The sequence below is a fragment of the Epinephelus fuscoguttatus genome, linkage group LG19 (assembly GCF_011397635.1).
Source record: "Epinephelus fuscoguttatus linkage group LG19, E.fuscoguttatus.final_Chr_v1".
Classification (NCBI taxonomy): domain Eukaryota; kingdom Metazoa; phylum Chordata; class Actinopteri; order Perciformes; family Serranidae; genus Epinephelus; species Epinephelus fuscoguttatus.
In genome coordinates, this window is record NC_064770.1 from 6270144 (window position 1) to 6297409 (window position 27266).

At 42.7% G+C, this 27266-nt stretch overlaps 1 protein-coding gene across 1 annotated transcript; it reads left to right on the forward strand.

The window, feature by feature from the left end:
• The first annotated feature begins 1553 nt into the window (after positions 1-1553).
• On the forward strand, positions 1554-27266 carry gna13b (guanine nucleotide binding protein (G protein), alpha 13b). Its single transcript, XM_049560400.1, has 5 exons — positions 1554-1849; positions 17192-17421; positions 20403-20453; positions 23012-23212; positions 23736-27266. Exons 1-5 carry the CDS (start codon positions 1567-1569, stop codon positions 24105-24107), a joined length of 1137 nt encoding a protein of 378 aa, XP_049416357.1. The 5' UTR covers positions 1554-1566; the 3' UTR covers positions 24108-27266.

Genomic DNA, 27266 nt, shown 5'->3' on the forward strand with positions numbered 1-27266 from the left:
GAACCCTAGAGATGGTTCTACATGAAAATCCCAGTGGATCAGCAGTTTCTGAAATACTCAGACCAGCCCGTCTGGCACCAACAACCATGCCACGTTCATAGTTGCTTAAATCACCTTTTCCTCCCCATTCTGATGCTTGGTTTGACCTTCAGCAGGTCGTCTTGACCATGTCTACATGCCTAAATGCATTGAGTTGCTGCCACGTGATTGGTCCATTAGCTATTTGCGTTAGCGAGCAGGCAAACAGGTGTACCTACTAAAGTGGCTAGTGAGTGTAATTATTACTGTAATGTATAATTCTGTCTGTCTAATTTACAGTTATGATGAAGTAAGTCTTAATAGGTTAAATATGGCTTTCTATGATATGATTCTGACTTAGGCTATAAAGTCTGAATTATAAGGGACTGTTCTTTATCAGAGGAGAAGGGTTGCTGGGGTGTGACTTTGTTTTTTTATTTTGACCTTCCCTGAAGCTACAAATATTCTTCCTTGAGCCTCCCTGGGTGACTGGCAGAAAATGTGTGAAAAGTGCACCATTTTCTGTCCCTTTCTGTACCACTCCCTCTCCCCTCATAAGTAAGGAACAGTCCCTAACTTGCTGTAACTAAGGCTGGACTATAACTGGCAAGGTAGTCAACTGCCCAGGGGTCCTGGAACTCCTGAGTGGTTTGAGCAGATGTTTCAGCTAATTTTTATCCAATACTAAACCACATAGCAAACATGGGAAACAATCATACAAACCAAAAACATAGCGAACCTGGGCATGGACCCCAACAGGTAAATCTGGCCATGATGTCATAAGCCTACTGTATGTAAGAATTATTAAATCAACTAACTTTTTATCGACCTCTTTATTTGCCTTCAATCTGTGGAGTCTAGTACAGTAGATGTTTTGAAATGTCTGTCCAACTGAGTCAGGAAAAAAAATGCTGAGAGAGATGTTGTTACAGCAATCTGTGCGACCCGCCCAAACATTGAAGCACTGGCGCGCTCACCTACTTTGTCGTGCGCGCGCCTTGCCCGCCACTGTACCTCTCATTTTTGCTGCGTTCATGTATGTTTGAAAAACTGGAATTATTTGACGCACATGAACTACGCTGTGACATACTCACTCATGCTCATTTAATTTATTTCGACTAGCTCCCCGATATGCTAAACACACATCAGGGTTTTTTTTATTCATGCAAAACCATGGATCAAATATCCAAGAGTGGGTAAACTTATATTTTGTTAATTCTTTTGGTTACATATGGAGTAAAGATACATTATGCTATAATTTTACGTTATTTCTATATGAGTGCAGCTAGAATTAAATTTATCGTATAAAAACAATGCAGTTTGTTTAAAATATTGCACAGTTCCCACACATCATTTTTCCAGAAATTAATATTATTTTTTATTACACTTCAATTTAGTTTACTTCAGTTTAACAGCTACGGATTTGATTTGGAAGGTTTAACTAACGTTACACTGGAAATGGAATGTGGATTCCTACGACACATGAATGCATCTGCGGACTAGGGTGAGCTCAGCCCTCCTCGCTGTATCGATGAAGTTGTTTCAAAGATGGCGGATTTCCTGCCGTCCCGCTCCGTTTTATCTGTATGTTTCCCTAACTGTCTCCTCACAAGCGGCGAGGTAGAACAGTTGCGGAAATCTAAAGAGATAGATAAGTGTATTAATCGAGATAAGACTTATGTTAAAAGGCTAGTAAAGATCTTATTACTTGGGGCAGGCGAGAGCGGCAAGTCCACTTTTCTCAAGCAGATGCGCATTATCCATGGGCAGGACTTCGATCAGAAGGCCAAAGAAGAATTCAGAGCCACGATTTATAGTAATGTTATAAAAGGTAAGTTCACACTGAGCAGTCTTTGTATCTCATATGGTGAAGCGGGCTTGTTTTTGACCCCTGTATGGGTCACCTACTTTAGGGTGTAAAGAATATTGAGTGGGAAGTTGGTAGCCATGCTAGCTGCAGCTGAGCCGATTGGAGGGGCACTTTTCTGTGTTCGACAAAGCTAGTGAGGTTAGCTGGTGAAGCGACCAAGAAACGCCCATGTTATTTGTGTTGGTCTACACTGTGCGGCTGAAGGCGACGCTGGTCTTATTGTTAGTGATTATTCAGAGCTTCCCAGATAATATTTTTCTCCCTCCCAATGTTGAGTCTCACACAGCGTACACAATGGTTTGACATTTTGTCCTAGTGTATTTCCCACGGCTGTGATCAGCGAGTCATATCACTGTAGTGTGTGTGGAGAGAACATGACACCAGAATCCTTTGAAAAATGTGCGTGTTTACTGTAAACTCTGCTATCATCCAACATGACCGTGGGCAGCCCTCTCTAACCGAACTACAACATAACTGAACCTTCTGTGGAAGTTGACACATTGTCCATTTAAACAGCGCCCTCAATCAGTCTACTACAGAACTAACAGCAAGATCCATGCATCATCTGACAAGTCATCTCTCTCAAGAAGTGTAATTGTGTTTGCACGTTGTTAACAGTACACGGATGAGATATAAATGTGGGGGTGAGAATCACCAGAGACTGCACAATATGATATTATTGCGATACAATATTATTGAGATTTTCAGTGTGTGGCAATATGCTGAATATCATCTGGGATTCCCCACACTTTCATTTATTTGTGGCGGTCCGCCATGATTAAAACATCTGCCACCACTATTTGATTTTCTATTTTTTGGGGTTGGGCTGTTAGGAGCGCTGTTGGAATATATATACCCTTCTGTTATTCATTGCACAAAGCGCTCTCTGGATGCTGCTCCGTCAGTGCCCAGAGAAGTAAATGGGAAACTTGACCTTTCATTGCTTAACATTTGCCTCTGCAGCAGCTGCTCCTCTAATCCATCAATCTGATCACCTCTGATTAATTTTCTACCCCACAACTCAAAACTCTACAAACTGCTGCAGAGGGAAAAATGAACTCATCAAGACTTCATCCCACACTGCACTCACAGAAACCTTAGACCTTGGGGAACACAGACTCATAGACAAGGATACAAAAAAACACCAACCAAAAAAAGTTAGTGTTGAAATGATACCGCTTTTTGAATTAAGTATGATTTCTCTAAACAGTTGAAGCCCACCTATTTGGGCTGAGTTTATGAAAAGTGGGAAATTTTGTGACCACTCAGTTACAGAACAGATGGACAGGTTGTTGTTCAGTAGTTTAAGCTCTCCTCCAAAAGTTCTACAATCACTTCACTAAACTTGTAGTCTTGCTACAACTTTCGAGTTTAAATCAACCCTTATCATCTGTTAATAGACTTCATTTAAAAGTCAATGAAGCTGCGCATATGTTTCAACTGATTTTTGGTATTAACCTGCATCATTGCGGAGGGAGCCCTGTGATAGTGTAACTGCCTGTCCAGGGTGTATACTGCCTTTGCCCAGTGTCAGCTGTGATTGGCTCCAGCCCCTGTTCCACCCTTGAATAGGATAAGCGATTACAGATAATGGATGGATGGATGGATGGATTGTGGAGAGAAACCCCATACAGACACTTGAGCAGCTGCCATAAATTGAGTCAAAATAACCAAAAAATATCCACATAAACCTACATGATGTATCAGATGACTTAAAGTAGGGTGTCTCATAACAGTTGTGATCTACAAATGAATTTCCTCTGCTAGGGAAATCTGGAGATTTTTGAATTTCATTGTGTAGCTTGTACAGAATGTTTTGACTCATTATTGATGACACCATCTGAAGGTGTGAAAGGTTTAAACACTCAGTATGTGCTTTCTGCTCTCTCTTATTGTTAAGGGTTACTTTGCTGTTCGCTGATAGTAACCAAGTAAAAGTTTGTCAGTTTATAGCCTTAAAAATGTACTTGTATGCCTCCAATGTCAATTCTTAGTTTTTCCCCCAGTATAGAACATGGTATCAAACTTTGCAATTTTTTAAGGTATTGTATTAAAGCTAGAAATTTTAGTTTTGTGACAACTTATGACCAAAGTGAGTAGGGCTGCGCCTAACGATTATTTTTGTCTTGATTAATTTAATGTTTTTTTTTATTAGTTGATTAATCTAACGACTAATTTAGTGATTTTCCTAATGATTATATTTTTTATTACTTACGTAACAATTGATTTACCCCAAATTAATATCAAAAACTTGTCTAATTGATATTTAAATAATTCTATTCAATCATCTTCACAAAAAATGATATCAGCTTACTTTAAAATCAGCCTTATTACTACATCACTCTGTGTTATAGTAACCCTTTCCCTGAACTGGAAAAAATCTGTATTTTACTGAAGGTGACCTAAACCTTAAAATGGTTATGACATGGATTTACTTCATCACTGGAGTAATATTCAGTTTAGACAGTTACCGGCAAATGTATTTTTGCATCAGTGTGGAGCAAGAAAAATAATTTAAACATTTTTTATATGTAATACTGGTTTAAGCCATTTTCTCACTTGTGTATGGCTGTTGAAGTAAACAGACAACATGAAACGACTGAATAACAATGTTAGATGATGCATGGTGTAGTGTTAGCAGTGGTGCAGAAAGATTAAGTGTTTTTTAACAGAAACATGTTCTACGTGTTAATAAGCCCCAACCACACTGCCTGTATGAGCAGTGCATGACCGCTACCTCGCTGGACAGCTGTGGCTTGCATGCGTGCAGTGTTAGAAATGTCGTGCTTGGGTGGGGACAACAAGTAAACAGGTTGGGGCTGTCTTGCTGCTACCTTGAAAAAGCGCTCCAGGATGCTGTTGCTTCAAGTGTCAGTGCATAGCAGTTGTACAGTTGTACTCCTGTGAGATTTCATTTTAGCAGCAGCTTGTTCTCCAGTGGATTCCATGCTTTGATCAGGTGAAGCCCAGTGCAGCTTACTACAATGCCACGTTCCGACATACGTTTTGCAAATAGCTGTATTTCCATAATCACTGACGTCAATTATGCAGATTTGTAGACCCAGCAGAATGAATGGTTAAATTTCACTGTCAATGCGCCTGACGTTCTGCTTCTCCGTCTCTGCCCAGAGTGCGCCCTGACAGGGTGGAACTAGAAATAACCTAATAGTGCTCCTAATATATGGTCCAGCTCCAAAAATAGAAAATTTATTTGTGGTGGCAAATGTTTTAATTGTGGTGGGCCCCCATAAATAAATGAATGTGTGGGAAACCCTGTTTATGGGCGTGTACCCCCACAGCATGCAGGTGAGGTCTGCGCTTTATAAAAAGGGACTGAGATAACATATTGCCCATTGGCAACTTTGGTAAACTCTTTTCATTAGAAAAATAAAGAACATTTAAACACTTAACTGTCAGCTCTACATGCACAGTTCTTCGCCTCTGCCAAGATGTTCATGCTGAGAATACTGAGCTAGCTTGTTCTCATAGCTAGCTGGTTATGTGTGCCATAGTGCTGTAAATTGTTACCCGCTTCTCCCAGGAGATCCTACCCGCTTGCAAAAGTGACATAGTGCAAGAGCAGGCATTGGGAGAGAGGAGTGGGACTGAAAGAGGGGCCATTCTCCCTTTTACAAGTCAGTGTACCATCAAAATGATTATGAGGTAAAACAAAAGGTTGCATAATGTTGCTTTAATGCTGTTCACAGTGAGGTCTGCGGATAATAAGGGCATTGCTTTTGGAAACATAAGTAGTTGTTGGCAGTGTCTGAAACTGACTTTTTGAACCACTGGCTAAGGAGACTGGTAAGGTCAGATAAAAAAAATCCACTGGCCAAACTTATTTTTTTACCGGCCAAGTGATAGTGGAGATAGTTTAGTGAAGTAGTTAATGTCCCGTACAGTAAACAGTGGCACCAACGACAAGTGCTTGACATTATCAGTTTCTGTTAAGGTGTATGTGAAAACACATCTGGTAGTGTGTGTGCATGCAAGTATTTTTGTGTGTGAATGTGTGTGTCAAACTTAGATACAGGCAGCAGACTTCTTTGGTACAATCATTTATCTGATGATGTGGCTCATAGCCTTCCTATGTTTACTCGCCAAAAGGAACATGTACCTGTATTTGGTGCTCGGTGGGTGTTAATTTTGGACCCTGGCTATTGGATTTTCAAAATTCACATCTTCAATGCTTTGAACACTACAAACAAACATTACATTCATCTCCATTGTGTTGAGTGAATAAGTGATGAATCACCGTCATGCATGAACCATACGTCAATAATAGCCTGATTTCATGCATGATCCATGATAACGAAGACATAAAAATAGAAATGCATTGCAAAAATAGCATGCAAGTCGATGCAGAGGTTCTGGCAGAGCATTGCAGGGTCATGTGGCAAAAAAACTTTTGCCACAGTGCAATGTGACGTCACTTGGTAACACACTGTGATTGGCAATCAAACACATGCAAATTCACATTCATAGGATAGAGTTATTTGTAAAGTGAAGGTGATGGGCTGCCACCTGCTGCAACAGTACCTCTGAACCATCAGAGGGGATTGGTTCAATCAGAGCAAATCAAAGGTGATTGGCTCTGCGCAGGTTGAGGTGATCGACAGTAAGCCAATGACTTACCAGAGAGGGGAGCTTCTGTTTGTGCTTCCATGATGTCATTGGGGTTGTGGGGGGCAGTTAGGCGTAAATTCCCCTTTGAATGAGTGCAAACAGGGAAGTGGAGGGCTGGAAAGGCTTGCTCAGCTTCAGTCAGGGGGAAGTGACAGACGCTTGACGTGGTTACACTGAAAAGGAAACTGTTAGTGTCAGTGTCATTTCAGGATAAAAGTTAAATCAGTTGAGGTTCAGGGGAGTTTTGGTAACAGGCAGAGGAAGCAGCAGAGCTTGTCTGTGACGCACTATTGACACACTTGTGACACGTGTTTTTTTGTGTTGCAGCTGAGTTAAAAAAGGTACATGCTGTCATTAAATGAACCCCCCTCATTTGTGATGCTGCGATGGGATCATCCACCACCTTAAGTATGGAAAAGAAACCTTGTATCATTAGTACAGTTCTTTGTTTCACATGTAATTCTGTTCTAAGTACAGAACTGTTACAGGCAAATGAAATAAAAAAAAAATCTTGTGTGGAGTCACCTGCAGTTTTAACTCTTAGTTGTCTTGTAACTGTCTTGTAAATTTGTGACAGTTGACAATAATGATGAAAGACAATCACCAATATCTGATGCCCTGCCCTTTTTAAGATGGTTTTAAAAAGCACTATTGTCATACTTTTGGGTATTGAGGCAGAATGTATCTAAGAATTGTAGGGCTGTCCCAAATACCATATTTTGGCTCTGGAGCTTTGGTGGTAATCAACAGCAGAGTTGTGCGGGTGGGGTGCTGTGAATGATTTTTTTTTTTTTTTTCCTGTTTAAAAATGGATAAAACCTTTTTTGTACTGTTGAGCTGTGCCATTGTAGTGACTGGCTTCCTCGCACTGCTCTTGTGCTCTCTCTCTGTGGTTATCATAAGGAATGGGAGGAGCAATGCGGATTTCGTCCTGGCCGTGGAACAGTAGACCAGCTCTTTACCCTTGCAAGGCTGCTGAAGGGGGTGTGGGAGTTTACCTATCCAGTCTATATGTGCTTTGTGGACCTGGAGAATGCTCACAACCGTGTCCCTCGGGGGGTCTTGTGGGGGGTACTGCGGGAGTATGGGGTTCCGGGCTCGTTGCTACGAGCCATTCGGTCCCTGTATGACCAAAGTGAGAGCTGTGTCTGCATACTCGGTGTGAAGTCGACCACGTTCTCGGTGGGTGTTGGCCTCTGCCAAGGTTGTCCCTTGTCACCAATCCTGTTTGTGATCTTCATGGACAGGATCTCGAGGCGGGGGGAGAAAGGGGTCTGGTATGGGGACCTCAGAATTGCATCCTTGCTTTTCACAGATGATGTGGTTCTGTTGGCTCCATCACACCATGACCTCCAGCATGCACTGGAGCGTTTTGCAGCCGAGTGTGAAGCAGCTGGGATGAGAGTCAGCACCTCCAAGTCTGAGGCCATGGTTCTCTGTCGGAAACCAGTTGTTTGCCCTCTCCGTGTTGGGGTAGAGTTACTGCCTCAAGCAAGGGAGTTCAAGTATCTTGGGGTCTTGTTCACGAGTGAGGGTAGAATGGAGCGTGAGATGGATCGGCGGGTCAGTGTGGCGTCTGTAGTGATGTGGGCGGTGCTCCGGTCCGTCGTGGGGAAGAGGGACCTGAGCCGGAAAGCAAAGCTTTCAATTTACTGGTCCATCTATGTCCCAACCCTCACCTATGGTCATGAACTCTGGGTAGTGACCGAAAGAATGAGATTGCGGATACAAGCGGTGGAAATAAGTTTCCTCCGTGGGGTGGCTGGGCTCAGCCTAAGAGATAAAGTAAGGAGCTCGCACATCCGGAGGGAGCTCGGCGTACAGCTGCTGCTCCTTCGCGTCGAAAGGGGTCAGTTGAGGTGGCTCGGGCATCTGATCAGGATTAGGGCTGGACGGTTAATCGAATTTTAATCATGATTTTGATTTTGGCTTCTCACGATCATAAAAACATTATAATCAAAGAAAAATGATTAATGCGCCGCACGACGCGGCATGTATGTAAGTTCCTGTGCTGGAAAAGCACCGTGAATGCACCAGTGTTACATGCAGCAGCAGCAAGCGTGTGACGTGTGTGGATCAATAATATGTGGAGTGAGCGATTTGAGAACATGGCAGAAAGGCAGCCCTTGGTTGAGGAGAAAGGTAGGACAACTTCAGTCATCTGGAAACTTTTTGGCTTCAAGTTGACGGACGTCGAGCAAAAAGAAATTGTTTGCAAAGTTTGTCACCCTGTGGTGTCTGCCCCCCAAGGCAACATGACCAACTTAAAATTGTGTTTATTAATCATGATTTCAATAACAATCAAAATAATCGTGATTATTATTTTTGCCATAATAATTTTGTATTTTAGCAGTCTACAGGACTTAAGAGGGGATTTCAAAATATTGCAATATATATTGTGTACTGCAATATAGCCAAAAAAATCACAGTATTATTTTTATGCCATATCGCCCAGCCCTAACCCAAAATATTGGTTAACTAAGACAAAATGAAAACTGTGTTTATTGGACATGAACCTTTGACTAAATGGAAAGCACTTGCTTTAATTATTTCAGTCTTTGAAAGCTGGATGGATACGGTACAGTGTCACTGTTATGTCTGAGTAGATGCTGGACAAGGATGGTGAATCAGTAAGGTAACAATAGCATTATTATTATTCTTGGCCACTGTGTATTCATCATACTGCAGATTGTGGTGTTTTTACAGGTAGTTTATCAAGTTAGTTGTGTTGCTTTATGGTGCAGACACAAGCTTCATACACCTTTTACATATGATTTGTTCTCTCCTAAATCCAAAATACAAACAAGAGATGATGATGGTTGATGAATGGATCATTTTTGTTTTGCTCATTTGCAGTTGCAACTTTAGTAAAGTTTTTTACAGGCTGCAGCTGCAGGGTGCACATGCAGCAAACAGCTTCCCCAAAGTGGAAGCTACTTTTAGTTTAGGAAGTGCTTGATCTGATATGTAGCAGAGTTTTCCTCCAAGAGGAGGATGAATTTTAAACTTCAGTATCACTGTCTATCATGTTCATTTAATTAGGGGAAGCCAAAATCATGGCTCTGATTATTATAGAGTGTGCCAGGACTGATGTCAGAACCCGGAAGTTTAGCATCGCGCTGGTTCCCGGAAGAGAAAGTGAATGTGATTTTTGCATTGCGTTTTGGATTATGTCAGAAAATAAGCTCTGTGGCTAACACAAGTTTATGATACTTACAGGTTTTGTTCAGCGAGATAATCTTCACATATGAACACCTTTCATACCGCATTTGAAGCTTAAATGCGATCGCCAGAAGTAAAAAGCTAACGTTAGGCATTAACGAACTACGTGACTACTCCACGGTCGCATGACTCTTGACGTCACCGCCACTAAGCTTTCAACTGATTTCGGCCGCTTTATTTTAAAAACATTGTATAATGGGGAAATCGGACTGTTTAAGCTAAATAAGAAGTTGTAATGGCGGACTGCCAGCAGTCTCGCCTATTCGGGGGTGATGACGTTTAATGTCCCCGACAGGGTTTGTAGTTGTATTGAGCAACTTGTTAGCAACCGCCTTTTTTACGACACGTAAAAGCTTCAAAATTCACAAGTAGGGTATTTACTGACGTGTTTTATGTCGTAGAACAAAACCTGAAACTCGCTTAAGTTTTTGTTGACCACAGACCTTATTTGAGGCATTTTACCAAAATCACATTCAAAAAACGTGTTGACTTTTAGACAAGAGAACCATAAGTGCTAAAAGCGCTAACGGAGTTCCGGGTTTACTGGCACACTCTATTTGTTTAATTGTGCAGCCCTGCTGTGCAGCGTTTAAAGCGTTTTATAACTGGAGGAAAAGGAGTATCTAAATGTATTTTATACTATAAGCCTGCAAATATACTGAAAATAACTTTAGGTAATCAAAAAAATCCCTAAGGCTGGCTGGGCTCCCTCATCCGGGAGGGACTCGGAGTAGAGCCGCTGCTCCTCCACATCGAGAGGAGCCAGTTGAGGTGGTTCGGGCATCTGGTAAGGACGCCTTCCGGACGCCTCCCTTGGGAGGTGTTTCGGGTGTGTCCAACCGGGAGGAGACCTCAGGGCCACCCCAGAACATGCTGGAGGGACTACATCACCCGGCTGGCCTGGGAACGCCTCGGGGTTCCCGCGGAAGAGCTGACGGAAGTGGCTGGGGAGAGGACTGTCTGGGCTTCTTTGCTGAGGCTGCTGACCCCGCGACCCGAACCCGGATAAGCGGAGGACGACGAGTACGAAAAAAATCTTTAATTGATTTGTCCTTTATTTAACCAGAAATGTCCCATTGAGATGCACCCTCTCCTATGCAGGCAGTCCTGGTCAAGGTCAGCAGCAAAATAAGTAGAGTAATAAATGACATCAGTGGCGGTGGCACTGTTCCTTGTCCCTTGTTCCTCACTGTTTAAACCCTATGATAATACTCTCATGACAGGATATAGTTGACATTCAGTATGTTTACATGCACAGCTTAATCGAGCTATGCTCAAAATTCGATTTTGGCGTCTAATCGGACTTCTGTCCTTGTCCCAGTTTACATGGAACTGAGAAAATCGAATTACTGACGGGAATGTGTCCTCCTCCTCAACACTAGGTGACGATATGCGTCGTTTCAGCGGGTTAATACGACCCCCTTTCCGGTTGACCTATTACGTCACTTAATAATAAACAACTGGAGTCAGGTGGCAGACCGGCATTTTCGAGCAACAGCAAGATGGATAATCGTACAGCTTTGTTCATCTCGTACGTAATGTACGCGTTACTGATTGCAGATAAGGTGCACGCTATCCCTCGTGGTCATGTTGATTTCGAGAGGCAGACAAGAACGCCGTATGCTGTTGGAGACTAGCTACAACAATAGCATGTCTTGTCTGTTCCGGGGTCATACGCCAGCGTGGGGGGTGTGGAGCATGCGCACATGCATTGTCTAGTTTAACTCCGATTAAGGCGTATACATGCCGGAGAAAATTGATTTCCAATCGCATTATCTGGGTGTGTTAATTGGAGTTGGAGAACTCCGATATTAGTCGGAGTAACGCGTTTACATGCACTTCAGTTGTCCAGTTATAGTTGGATTAAGGCAATAATTCGGTTTTTTCAAGTGTCATCTAAGTGTACTGATTGTTGGATGTCAGAGTAAATTGTCAGTAATGTATTAAGTATGACATCCTGTTGTGTCTATCCCCAACTGTGAAATACATACAAGTTCAACTGTGTTCATGTGTTGTTATATGTCCATATCAAACACCCCTGTTCTTGGGTATGAAAACTACATCTCTCAACACAAGAACCAAAGATATGTAAACTCAAAACACTCATCCCTGAGCTGTCATTTTACACACACACACACACACACACACACACACACACACACACACACACACACCGTGCAGACAGCTGGATTAACCCACGTGCTGCAAACAGCCAAGGAACATGGAGCATTGTCAGAGCAGGCTTGTTTGAAGGGGTGAAGCAGAGTTCACAGAGCAGTAATGTAAACTCACCGCCTCAGCACACTGCCCATCTCTGATCACTGGACTGCCTGAATCACAAACGTGAGCTCAACCAAAGTAAACTTTTTCTTGGTGCTTACCGGTATTTCATTGGATCAAATTTGTGGCTGCAATGTTTTTATACAGGAAATTTATAACTGAACAGCTTTGTCTTTGTAAAAACAAAGTATTCACGTTAGGGCCGCACGATATTGGAAAAAGTTGCCATTGCAGTATTTTTTTTCTGCAACATATATTGCAGTATGAAAAAATACAGGAAATTTGCAAGTAATTCTACAGTTATTGTTGTGATTTTGTAGGGAAGTGCCTTTCCTTTTTTTCCTTAGGGGTAGGAGGTGGGAATTAGGTTGTTGAATACACCATGACACCGTTGTAATCATATAATACTCCTCCTATCAATCCCAGATACAGTTAGTGATCTAACATGTGATGCATGTTGCTTACAAATTTCAGGTTGTGGTCAACTACTTACGGGGCATGCTTTGGTTGTTCAGCAGACAGACTTCTCTTGAGCCCCTTTCCCACTGCACAAAAAAACCCATGCTTGGAATGGGAATGGTTTTAATCGGCATTCACCCCCGGGTCAAAATATTCAGCAGTAGGCACGGATATTTATTGCCTCCGGCTCCAATTGGCATTGATGGGAACACAACACCTGGGTGAACGTGCTAATTTTAGCCCCTTAACTGGCGAGATGTAATATCGCACCTTCACAAAACCGTCCGTCTTCCCCCAAGCAGAGCTCAAACATCGTTACAAATAAGTCTACACAGAGTTTGAAAGGTAAGACTGAGTAAGTAAGAGATAGAAACATAAAAAAACTTAACTTTTTCCTTTCTCTGTGCAGCTGTCTCATAGTGCTGTCTTCTGTTGACCTATGCTCCGGTAACAGGCTAACTAGCGTCTTGAATCTATCCTGTCGGTCTTGTGGTTTCCGTTTTTGAATCATGAATACAGACTACCGCCACCTGCTGGTATAGAGAGTTAATTTTGCACATGCAGGCACACTGTATAAGCTAGTTGGCCACTGGTTGTAGTCCTATTGGTGTGTTCAAGTGCAGCTTAATGGCTGAGACACGAGTGACGTGAGGCAACACAACACTCAGCCTTCGTCGCCTGTCTGGGCCTTTTAGCTAACTCAGTCAGCTTAATCTTGATTTGCAGCTGATAACTAGCTTTTACAGTCTGGCAAATCTGCGATGAAGAATGGTCAGGAGACATCATGATAATGCTGCAATGAACAGATGAATTATTTCTTCTGTGCAGTGAACAAAACAAGACCTTTTTACAGTTGTATTTTAATGTGAGCTCATCTAGACATCTTCTGATTACTGTAGCTTCAGAAAAGCATGCACCTCACTATGTCTGCAGCTCTTGGTGGCTCGGTTATTGGACTTTTTTACATACACAGGACAGTCTCACTTCCCGTAACAAATGCTGCCAGACTACGTCACATACACACGTAACCTGCCCTAAAGGGGAAGGCTTGGCCAGTAATGTTAGTCATGGAAAATGATACCAATGCAAGTTTTCCTTTTCTATCAGGCAGCAAAAAAGTGACATGACATGATTGAGTTTGTTTGCCTTGCTTTGCACTGCAGGACATTGCATGTCCTGCAGTGCGACTATTGCACATGTGCACTTTGCAATGTCAGTGCTGAAACCTAATTAAGGTTTCCCTCAGTACTCGTGTCAGGTCTGGAGTGTAAGACTAGATTCAGTTCAAGTAATGACATCATATACCCTAGTGTTATATTTAGGGTTTACTCCAGAAATTTGGTTAGTGGTAGTGGTCAGTGCTCTGTGTGTGGGATGTGGGGTTTGAAAGATATTTAACAGATGGGGAAAGCGGGGCTGTATGCACATAACAGTGGTACTAGAGAGGTTGAAAGGTTTTTTTTAGCACAGGCAACAACATTGTTGGAGATTATTGTGTTCAGCAGATCAGAAAACATTCTGGTGTGTGTGTCTGTCTCTGTGTGTGTGTGTGTGTGTGTGTGTGTTCCTTTGTGATCATTCTGTGTCACCTCTCTGAAATTGGAGTTTTTTTTGGGGTCCGTGAACATATCCCAGGTGGAACTTCCTCAGCAGCAGTTTGTTGAGTTTGAGTGGTCAAATCATTCAGAGCTTATCAGATTAGATCGATGGATCACAGGAGCAGTTGCTGCAGAGGGGAGTGAGAGCAAACTTTTAGACCCAGTGTTGGACCACTGGGTGTGTGGTTTCCATGAAAATGCAGTTGGTTTCATCTGGAGTAGGTTGGAAGGACGATGGACAACACTGAAATGAAAGCACTATTGTTCTAAGAATTGGAGCATGCTATTTCTACACAAATGACTACACAGTCAAGTTTCAGTGTCACAGCTACTGGGATTTGTCAGCTTTGTCTGTGTCCACAGTAAGCTCTGTGCTGTGAGAGTGTGGTGCTCTGAATAACCGAACAACATACATATATATATATATATATATATATATATATATATATATATATATATATATATATATATAATAATGTCTCATTGTTTGCATTAAAGGAAGAACTACCTCAAGTAATTTGTCAAGCAACATAGCCATCCAGTTAGCTACATAGCTCTCAAATGTTATGTTCAGGTAGCACAGATCAGCTAATCAGTAGGGATGAGTACCGAACTCCAGTATTGAATGAGCGCCGGGGCTACATTCTCCAAGACCGCAGTATTGATAAGCTCTGACCTTAACGGTTCTGCTATCGGTACTTGAGCAGTCGCGTTTTTTTGTTGTTGTTGTTGTTGTTGTTGTTTTTTTTTTACAAGATAAATGTTATCTTGCACGTTTAGCTCACCAACTTCGTCAATTATCCGTCATTGTATCATAATTTTCGCTATTCTCCCTGAAGACGAGAGATCTGTGTCGTTCACCCTGGCTGCCTGCTGTGTGTGAGTGGAGAGAAGGGGACGGGGCTGTTGTTCCAGTGACACACGCACACAAGACAGCGCACACACCAACTCAAGCTTGTAGCCTACCTTTAGATAGATAACAATGGCGGAGAGAGCCAAACGGTCAAAAGTGTGGCTTTACATTACAAGAGGTGATGCAGACACAGCGCGTGGCGGCAACGCACGTAATTTGTCAAAACACCTTGCGAAAGTGCATCATATTCAGACGTACAAGGTTTGACTGCCCTAGCACAGCTAGTTCATTTACGTCCAGTCCAGGTTTGTAACATTATGCTAGCAGCCAACACGAAACGAGCCGTTCACATTACTCTTTGTGGCAGGGAACGGCCCACAAACCTCACCGCACTTTAGGGACTGTTCTTTACTTGTGGAGGGACTGTCAGGGGAGGAGGGTGGCTGGTTGATTTTTATTTCATTTTTTTTTTATTTTATTTTGATCCCCCCTATGTTAATCACTTATTGATGCTGTTTTTGAAGTATGAATAAGTCAGTCAGTAATTTATTCCATTGAAACATCATTGATGTATTATAGAAAAGTGATTTATCTTTTTATAAATGACAAAAGGCACATCTGCCTCATTTTCGCTGTGGTATCGTGATACTACTCAGAACCATGATATTTTCACTGGTATCGTACCTTGGGTCCCAATTTTGGTACCGTGACAACACTGTTATTTTATGTATTTTACATTTCAATTTGTAAAAAGTAAAATGTTTTGTTAAAAAACAATTTTGTTGCATAATGAGAATTGAGAAAATAAAGCAATTTATGATCTTAATTTGTTTTTTTCTTCCTCAAAAAGCATCGATAAGAGTACCGTTAAAATACCGGATTGATAAGCAGTATCGATAAGAGTAGTAGTACCGTTAAAATCTTAACGATACCCATCCCTACTAGTCCAGTGTTTCCCATACATTCATTTATCTGTGGCGGTGCGCCACGAATAAATTATCTCCGCCACATATAGATTTTTATGCTTTTGGCGCTACCTGTTCGACCTCGCTCATAAACACATTATAATGGGACTCACTGTCTGTGAATGTAGCTTGTCGTTATAATTCCGGTGCAATAGGTGGCGGTATGCATCGTAAAGACGCACTTAACACACCTGGTCTGCCAGAAGAAGAAGAACAAGAAGCAGACGTAGTAGCAGAACGGATCCAAACAACTCTCGGTACAAATATGCCAAAAGTGGTTCGAACAACTCTAACTCATCATGTTATATTAGCCTGTGTTTGTATTAACATAGCTGGAAGCTCAACATGTGCAGAGACATTAACTCACGCTGTTAGTAGTGTTAACTGCAGCGCGAGTCCTGTAGCAGCTCGCCCCCGTTAATCAATTACAGTGGCTGCACCGGCAACGGGAGCGGCGCGACAACTCTCTATTTTATGCGGCTCTTCTATTTTTGTCGCGCTACACTCCCCTACGCGACCCTCCAGCAGATAAAAACTACATGAAATAGTGTGCTAAACGAGCACAATGTGTTTTTAAATGAATAAACCATTATCAGAGGTGATATATGATGATTTTTTTTTTCATGCATTTACCCATGTTTATCCGTGACATTGTGTAAATGTCCGTGGCGGACATTTGAAAACGAGAAGATGACAATCACTACAGTAAACTTGTAGATAACTCAAATATATGTAATAACTTAGGTGGAAAATGCTTTAACATTTCATGGCTCAGCAAACGGTAAACAACCCCGCTGGCTTCTCTATGTGTCGCTTCCACGCAGTCAGTGGAGCCCAAATGAATACGCCGCGACGCTACGCTGACGGGACGCTTACTTTTGCAGCTGGTGGAACCCGGCCGTTACGTTTGCAGCCGGTGGAGCCCGGCTGTAAGGTTCTGCTCGTTAGTAATTAACTCTGACGTTGGATGTTCACTCCTTCTTCTGAGTATTGAAAAATATTTTTAATACCCGCCCCCCCACACCACCACAAATAAATTCCTGTCCTGTGGGAAACACTGTAATCATTGAGGTATATGAAGTTTAGAAACAGAATTATACGTGCATTAAATACCACAATCTCTTCTATTCGCTTTTAAAAGTAGTATCTCTGTGTGTGGTTTGTGGAAAGTTTCTTGTGCAAATCTTTTTTCTACAAGAAACACATATGTGCCATATGTTTAATTTCAGAGGAAATCCAGGCTTTAATGGACTTGTTCTTGACTGGAATACAAGTCTGACGTGTTTCCCTCCTGCTTCAGGTATTCGAGTGTTGGTGGATGCTCGGGAGAAGCTACACATCCCATGGGGCGACCCGTCCAACCAGCGGCACGGAGACACCATGATGGCATTTGACACCCGGTCGGTGATGGCCCACGGTCATGGCATGGTGGAGCCCAAAGTTTTCCAGCACTACCTGCCGTCCATCCGGGCCCTGTGGGCTGACCAGGGCATCCAGAATGCCTACGACCGCCGCCGAGAGTTCCAGCTGGTGAGTGACAATGCAACTTGGTTGATGTATCGATCCGTAACTAATGTCCTTAGCATTTCTGGTGCAATCTTTGATTCCACACAGTACAAATTTATCAGCCTAAGGGGAGAAATAGGTCACATTGAACTTGGTGCTGGTGTTGTGTATTGATTTAGCCATATATCTGACCCATATATACAGTTGCCCTTTAACCCCTGCTTCAGTGTTTGCCCTGTGTTCCATAGTTTTACATCCATGATGCTCACGTTTACCTTTATTTGAATGTGACTGTGGGACGTCCAGTGAGTAGATTGAGGGGGACTTCGAGTGTACAGACAAGCATTGACAGCAACAGATAAAGAGTCGTCCTCACAATTGATGGTGCAGAGCTGCAGCTGCTGAGCGCACACAGATGAACACAGACAAGCTAATGAAGGGCTGCTTCTCTTTCTGCTCTCTGTCCCTCTGCCTCCCCACACCCTTCCTTCCTCTATCTCTCCCTCACTGCTCTCCACAGTTTTAGATTATGGTCTTGTAGTGTCTTGCTCACAGGATAATGACCCTTAATTGTTCTGCAGGGAAATTAGCTTACCAAGCATCTGTTTTTATTAGCTGAGATAGAAAGAACAGTTGGCTAACTCTACGCTGGTCTTTCTAATTAGGGCTGCAGCAATATACTGGTGTCCAGGTATACTGTGATACAAAAACTGAAGGTTATCGTACCATGTACATTTGCTTATCTACGATATTGGAAAAAAAACCAAAAACAAAACAGCTGGACTGACAATCTCACCTTTATTTTAGTTATTGTAAAAGGGAGACTTTTTTACATACTTCCATTAAATGGTTTCAAGTTTCAAGTATAGTAATAAACCATGTGTTCAACCAAACATAACTTTTCTGTTTTGAATCCTTTTAGGGTCATTCTGACTGATAGTAATAATAATTCTGTAACACTGTGATACCGTGAAACTGCACTATTTTCTGAGATGGTTATTATACTGTGAAAATCTCATATCATTGCAACCCTATATGTTTGTCTGTCCTGCAGGTATTATTACAGTGGCATGTTTATGATAAAAAATATGTATCACAGGGTTTCCCACACATTCATTTATTTGTGGGGGCCTGCCATGATATCAGCATTTGCAACCATATATTGATTTTTTTTTTTTTTTTTTTTTTTTTTTTTTGGAGTTGGACCGTCTATTCAGGGCAGAATGGATGATTAAAAACTGGAAGTTTGCTGAGCAAGTTTGCTTTTAAGTGGTTATGTCTCTAGTCTGATCTCGAGCAAACAGCTGATATTTAAGTAGTTTGTTTACGTTTAGTAACAGAAGTGCATATTTAATGGAGTCAGTTTGGACCGTGAGCTCTGATGTTACATAATGTGACGTGATAGTCTGCTGCTTGTTTGCTGTTGGGACACAGTGCCATCATATTCCACTCGAGAGCACCAACTCCTGGTAAAATTCGGTATCCTGGTCCAGGTGTTTGGCTGAATAACAAACCGGTTTGAAAATTTCTACACTGGCCCAACCGTCGCAGGGCGGATAATGGATCAGTTGATCCAATCAGAGCTGATCAGATCAATGAATGAGAAGAGCAGCAGCTGCAGAGGTGAGCGAATGCAAACTTTAAAGGCCCTGACACACCAAGCTGACGGTCGGCCGTTGACCAAAGTAGGGCCGTCGGTGAGCGTCTGTCAGCCTAGTTTTTGTGGTGTATTCCGCACTGTTGGCACTTCTGTGTCAGCTGATTGAGCATGTTGAATCGGCGGCGGAGCTCGTCGGTGAGAGACGATTGCCTGTGATTGGCTGTTTGATTGGCTGTTTTATTTCCTCGCCCCTGTAGCGAGTGAATCTGCTTGTAGTGAAACCGGGGCTAACTGGTGCTTCCTCCTCAGGCTCTACTTCATTCAGCTGCCTGACAGACCCGCTGCTTCTTTCCACTTTAACCTGAATCACAAACTGGAGCTAGCTGGGAGCGGCTTGCGGAGCGTTAGCCATAGCATGACCGGAGGGAAGCACAGCCAGTTAGCCTCCGCTAGTGTCTGAGCTAGCCCCGGCTCTCCGTTTGGATCCAACCAGAGCACCGAGCCCTGGTTTGTTATTCAGGTTAAAGTGGGAAGAAGCAGCGGGTTTGTCGGGCAGCTGAGTGAAGTGGAGCCTGTGGAGGAAACACCGGGACCATCTGGATGTAATAGTCCATGGAGTGGCTGTGGTGTGCGGCTGCACAGATAGGAAACCCCTCGGCTGTCAGGATGTACCGCTCTCTCACTCCGCGCTCTCTCATGCAGGCGCAGAACGTACGTGCCACTTGGCCGTCCGATGTAGTCCGTGTAGTGTGTTCAAATGCAACCGACACAGGGCAAGTGAGGCTACATAGACGACGGAACAGTTGGCTTTCATCGCCGCTAGTTCTTTGACATCAGTTTGGTGTGTCCGAACCTTAAGTCCAAGCTCAATGAAAGGTTAAGTTTCACTCTCACTGTGCCTGGTGTTCTGCTGTTCCACCTGTGCTCAGAGTACACTCTAGGCTCCAACAGTGTGTGCTCCATATAACCGAAAGTATATATATATATATATATATATATATATATTCTTAAAGCAGTCACAAACAGCCCAGCTCCAAAAATAGGAAATCAATACGTGGTGGCAGATGCTGTTGTCCTAATAGTAATGTAGATCTTTATTCCTGTCTTATAATTAGTTTTTTGTTTTTTTTTTTAGTTTGGTCTCATCTCTCATTGTGGTGTGTTTTATGTTGTAAATTAACTTTTCTTGTGCGTGCGTGTGCGTGCGTGTGTGTGTGTGTGTGTGTAGCACTCTGTGACTGTGTGTTTCAATAAAGTCATATATAAATAAAGCTTTATTTACTTATCTAATCTACATTCTCACCCGATGATTACAGGCTGTTTTTCAGCTGCGTGTACATTATATAATGTATCACAGCTCTACACAGAGCAGCCATAGTAAGTTTGTTTTTTCTCTCTGTCTCAGGGTGAGTCAGTCAAGTATTTCCTGGACAATTTGGAAAAGCTCGGACAGTCGGTAAGTCCCTCCCACACTGCATAGGCTCCACCAATCGCAGCTACCGAGAAGGCAGAGTGATTGATGGAGCACATGGGTGTGAGAGCATTCTGATAGTTTGCTGAATAGAGAAGTGAAAGTGTTGTCTTCCTGTCCTTGGTCATGTCTCCACACTGGGTTCTAATAGTGTATACCCGCTGTGATTTATATACATATCACTTTCTCAATGTTTGTATAAAAATGTAAAAAAAAAATCCACATACAGAAAGTGACACCTTTACAATTTAGCAACGTTGTGTTGGTAACATAGTTGTTCAGGAATTGCTGGTTGTTTCAAACTTAATATATTCCATGGCATATAATTTAACAGGTAAGGTATTTGCAAGTGAGTTACTGGAAAGTTAATATTGTCTAAATTTACTAGGATCATATTATGGCTAAGGGTGGGGGAAATAATCGATTCTTAGATGCATCACAATGTAGACGTGGACGATTTGGTATCGATTCATAAATGTCAATAATTGATTGTCTAAATGTTTAGTAATACATGATGTTGATGGAACAAAAGAGGTGGAACTCAGCTGTGAGGGCAGTGGAGCTCCTGGACAGTCTACAGTGAGGCCACGCTGGAGTTAAATTGTAATTCATCTTCACAAAAGGCAGCGGTTGGAAAAATGTTTTAATTTAATTTTAAGTCATTACATTTGTGAGGTGAACATGAAGTATATTGTAAATGCTTTCCACGCCATCACCCAGAGATGGACGTTATCGAAGCGGAGCAGCGATAAACTGTAACGTAAATAAACAAGACCGGCTGACCAACACACTGCAACATTAAACACATTAAATCAACTCTGTGGTGAAGAAAATAACTCAATACTTAGTCTTGTTTCACTTCAGAAACTGCACACCCAGCCTGCTCAGCGTTTTGGCTTTCCCTTGTGCAAATGGAGAGAGAGGCTGCTCACAGCTCCGATGCTAGCATAACGTAAATAACACAGTGGAGCTGCGAGCACTCTGCTGCCGCCACATGTTATTCTTGAACACACAGTAAGGTGCTTTTTGAATTCATTCATGTATTCATTATTGCAGTTATCGCTTTAAAATAAAAAGGCTGTGGACCATTTAGTATTCAGTAGTATGGGAAATGCATACTGTTTCTGGGGAAATATTACAGTATGCAAACTCTGGACCTCACGCCATATATGTGACGTGATACATGTGATGACATCTTTAAAATTCACTAATGGTCATCCTGTACTGGCTTGCTAATCATCTTAGGTTGTCTATGAGCATTATACAGCTAACTTGTTATCAAACGCTAGTAAGGCTGGTGCTATTGCAGTAATGCACAATGTGCTTTTGACAGGCCATCTGTAGGGGATGTTACACAAATGCCAGCAGCATGACCAGGAGCTGAGTGTCTATTCTGTGCAGAGCGCTGCATGGTTGCTGTTTTTTTTGTGGTGGCTGAGAGTTGAAAATTTTCCAACTTTGGGTAAAATTCCAGTGTCACTTCTTACCCTGCTGTTCAGGTGACCTCAAACTGTAAAAATGAGGGAGGTAAATATATGATTTTTTAAAAGAAAGGGAAACCTGACCACCCCACACTCCTGTTTGGTTCATTTATAATAAGTCTACATGAAATTTACCAACCAAGCAACAATGGGTCATTTTCTCTTTGGCCTAAACAAAGGAATGTCACTACAGGTGTGAAAGCTCCCTGAGATAAACTCGGAGTCCCTCTTGTTATAAATATTATGTACTACACTGTGTTGAAGTTGAGTGACCGTAGCCTTTAAGAGCAACTGCCCAGGCTGTTAAAATTGCTATGTGCTAACACCTACTCACCTACACTATTCTGATGAACTAGTCATCAGAGATCTGTGTATTTATTTGTGGTTGTTTTCCCCAGACCTTTAAACCATATCCGTTATTTGTGATTGTTTTAGTGTGTGAGCACGCACACGCCAGCATGGTCTGTGTCAGCAATGAGTAATCACCTCTGGAATGTTGAATGAATTTGGATCTGGTGTATCCAGAGCACAGTTGAACGCGCCCACCCACCCACCCACACGCGCGCGCACGCACACACACACACACACACACACACACACACACACACACACACACACACACACGATTGGAAATGTTACATCACATTTGGTCCCTAATAGTTAAAGATGCACTTGTTTTATTTGTCTTGGCTTGATGGGCTAAGCCTTGTTATCCCTATGGAGAACAACCAAGTCCTGCCCATCCCCACACACACACAGTCTCACACACCCTCCTGAAGCACCACATTTGTTTATGCACTCTGGTATTTTAGGGATGCAGTGTTTAACAGGGATGTCCCCAAAGTGCCTGCATAAGATGTGTGTGCGCACTGTTTTTATCTTCATGGTCTCTATTTCTTTTCCTGGTTGTCTTGTTTGTGTGTGTGTGTGTGTGTGTGTGTGTGTGTGTGTGTGTGTGTGGCTTAAACAGCGTGTTATTCAATAGTCAATTGACATAGATCCTGGATGAATACTGCAGAAATTAAGAAAATAATAATGATTAGTCCAATAATGTACTTGCAGGGCTACCTCCCCAGCCAACAGGACATTCTCTTGGCCAGAAAACCCACTAAGGGCATCCACGAGTACAACTTTGAGATTAAGAACGTGCCCTTCAAGATGGTGGATGTGGGTGGTCAGCGCTCTGAGAGGCGGCGCTGGTTCGAATGCTTTGACTCAGTCACTTCCATCCTCTTTCTCGTCTCCTCCTCTGAATACGACCAGGTGAGTCAGCTGTAAGCCAAATATTGTGGTGAGGCCACACTAACACTAGAAGAGGAACTCCTGAAAATCGCAGACCTGACGTAGTAATAATGTCAGGCTATCACAGATCAACTTGACGTGTTCATGGAGGCATACAGCAGCGAGGTGGTAATTCTAGCTCCCACCTTATAAACCCCACTGAATTTCACACTACAATATTACGGCCATGGGTTATAAATATTTCGGCTTTTGAAATACCAAAAGATCTCATCCCAGATGAGTCCTGACAGAATGTGTTTTACATGAAAGCTAACTTGGTATATACAATACATGAAGAAAAAAAAGTGTCCCAGGAACTCAGGAAAATCAGGAAACTAAGTGCCCTCTTCACAGCAGGAACTTACAGGATTAGTTCCCAATTTTTCAAGTCGGTCTGAAAACAATAGTGAGGTGTTCTTTACATATACCTGCTGCTCATACCAGACACACACTGTCACAATAACCTTTAACCTCAGCATACACATCTCCATTGTAACACCTCCAGGTGCTGATGGAGGACCGGCAGACAAACCGGCTGAGCGAGTCCCTCAACATCTTCGAGACCATCGTCAACAACCGGGTGTTCTGCAATGTCTCCATCATCCTGTTCCTGAACAAGACGGACCTGCTGGAGGAGAAGGTGAAGCAGGTATCCATTAAAGACTACTTCCCCGAGTTCTCGGGTGACCCCACAAGCCTGGCAGATGTCCAGCGCTTCCTGGTGGAATGCTTTCGCAAAAAGCGCCGTGAACAGCAGCAGAAGCCGCTGTACCACCACTTCACCACGGCCATCAACACTGAGAACATCCGGCTGGTGTTCCGCGACGTCAAGGACACCATCTTGCATGACAACCTCAAGCAGCTGATGCTGCAGTGAGGGGACTGACCAAGAGGAGGAGGAGGAGGAGGTGGAGGGGTGGGTGGAGGCAGATGGAAAGTGGGTGTCTAGGTGCCTTTTTCTTACCTGTAAGAGGAGAGGGCATTGTCCTTCTACCCATCCATCCTCCCTCCTTGACTTTGACCGGCTCCTCACTTTTGAACTTTGACTGTATATTAAAGCCACCACTACTACCGCCATTCCCCCACGCTTGCTCTCTGCCTTACTGAGCTTGTTCACTGTGACTTATAACAGCCACCTTTGGCTCAGAGCCCCAACCACTCTTTGACCCTTCAAACCACTGTAAATGACCTCTAACCCCACTCTCTACCCCCGTCCACACTCTGCAGTGAATCTCCCTGACGTCTCTTATGGTATTTGACCCTAAGTGTCGCTCTGATACACATCCACACACTTTTCTTCTATGCTGCTCTGACCACTGTTGCTAGGGTAGGAGAGGGGGAGGGGCTTGTTTTAAATTGATGTAACTGAGTAGCTGTCATCAGCGACTGTTGCCAGGTGTTGCCTTCCTTTTCAGAACTTCTTTTGTTTTGTCCCGTTTGACATCTGCTCTCCACTGGCACGTCATGATGACATCACTGTGGGGATTTCCTCTGAGGAACTAACACACACACACACACACACACACACACATACAAATAGGAATTCCTGTTCCAAAGTCCACTTAATTCTAGTTTTCTAATCATTTCATTTCTTTTTCTAATATATGAATATACTGTATGTACCTATGCATTTTCTTTAATTTATATTTTATAGGGGTTTACACTTTTGTGGATTTGCTGATGGACTCTGTTACAGTTAACTGGATACATAGACCACTTGTAAAATTTAACACAGTGCTATAAGGGTAGCTAGCGCAGGGTTAATAGTGACACATTGTATTTTGCTGTTTCTCAGGGCACATTGTGAACCCCACCTTTTTGTGATTTGAAGCCAAGCAGAACTCTCATGCCTCCGCCTTTCCACGAGTCACTCAAAAATCAGATTTCATGGTGTCTTTTCTCAGTTTGTTTCAGAAAAGAAGACTCCTTATGTTTCAAAAACAGAACTGTGGCCATCTTCAATCAGGACCTTAGTTTACCAGCAGGGTCTGGACAGACAAATAATGACCCCATTTGGGCCTGGTATGAATATGTGATCTGTATCTAGATGTGTTTTCTGGATAATGACATCTGCATTTACACCTGGTATTAATAAGTCTGGTTGTTATCTCAACTCTGTTATATCATTATTGGATCTCAATATGCAAACTAGACCTAGCTTTGCTGACAGCCAGATTTCTTGCCCCGTCGACATGCAGAAACATAGTTCCCAATGCCCACCCTGCCCACTCCAGTAGTTCTTTGGCCACTCTGCACTGCACACCACCTGGGTCAGGTGGCAGTTAGCTAGCAGTGCACCTCATTCAGTGATGACTGCTGGTGACTCCATCCCTGTAAGGGGAACACATTGCTGCGGAAACATGGTGGCCACCCTCCAGTCTCCCTCCAGGTGGCCCTGCTGAGTAAGCAGCTTCATTTTTTTGGGCGCAGTGTTTGCACAGCAGATGTGGGTGGTGCATAGTGCAGTAAATGAACAGTAGCAATTTAACCTATAGACCCAGAGGCATAACTGGCCAAGAAAATTCTCTGCTGATAAATTAATGGTTAATTGTTGACATCCTTAATACAAGAGTCAGAGCACCTGGTGCTGAGCCAGAGCATCTCTGAGGTCACCCATGGGGCAAACACTGTCGGTGCTATGATGCTTGATGCTCCACAGACCATTAATGTGGTGTGGCGTATTAATAGCATTCCATTTGCCATGTTTTCTATGTGCAATCAATGTGTTTCTCCCTATTCAAATAACATAATCCAGATACATAACACATGTTCATGACCAAGGTACACTGGATCACTGTGATCCATGAACATTTTTTTAATGGGACTGTGTTCACAGTAAACAGAAACTGTGGACATATCCAGTGTCTGTTTGCATCACAGATGCATTGCAAAGCTGCAAGACACTTCTCTTTTCAGTTCTGCTGAATCAATTATCGCCAAAAATATTTAAGATTAATGAAGATCCAGAAAATTCCAATAATTTAAGATGCACCAGGCTGAGTTTTGACATTATGTGTACAGGCACTGCACAAGATGTAACCTGGAAAAAATTGTCCTTGGTTTGAAAATGTCCTTGAGTCTAACCGTCATGTAGTGATGTTGGAACTGTGGTGACAGTTGGTCAGAGTCTCATTTGAAAGTTTCTTCAGAGGGACTCTAAGAAAAGTAGCCTTAATAAAAGACTTGGCAAAACAATGACGGAGGCTTTGGTCCAGGTTGAAAATGGCCAAACTAATACTCAAGCCCTGTGGAAGCCTGTAGATTTCTTCACTTTATCAGAGGTGAGGAAGCAGGGAAACTTTCTTCTTCCTCCCAGGTGGAATACCACCCTAAGTGTATTATACTTCAAGTGGTGAGGGGGGGTTCGGTCTTTCTTTGTTGTCCTGAATGATTTTTATTTTGTAAAAGGTACCTCTAACTGCTGTCTGTCTCTCCTTTCCATGCATCCTAAGCTTATAACAAAAGGTCACTAATGAACCTGAGCAGTTGGTGCCTGTTGGCTGATCTCACTCTTGTGTACTGCTTATGTACAGTTCACGTTTTCCTCTTTACTCTTTTCTCATGTCTGATGTATCAGTATGTAGTTCTCACACCCACCTCGCTCTCTTTTCTAACAGCTGATGTAACCTCCCACACAGATCTGTATGTATGACTATGAGTGTTATTTTATTTTATTTGAACTTTTCGGATAGTGTTAATTCACAACAGTAGCAGGCGTCTGGTGGCCTGGGCTTAAGGTGTTCTTCCTCCAGATGGGTTCAGACTATGAACACTTATGTCCTCCATGTGCACACAATTGGCTCCACTGGTTCATGCTAACACATCAGCATACGTAGAAGAGTAATCATCAAGATGATAAGAATGTATAGCAAGTTTCAATAGTAATGGAGTTTGCCTTTTATTTAGCTGTTACATTTTCCAGACTCCTCTAAGCCAGATGTTTTCAGTCTTAACAAAAATAACTTAGTGTATTTGTATGAGAACACAGACATCCTGCATACATCAGCCCAGTTCTGTTTTTTTTTTTTTTTTACTT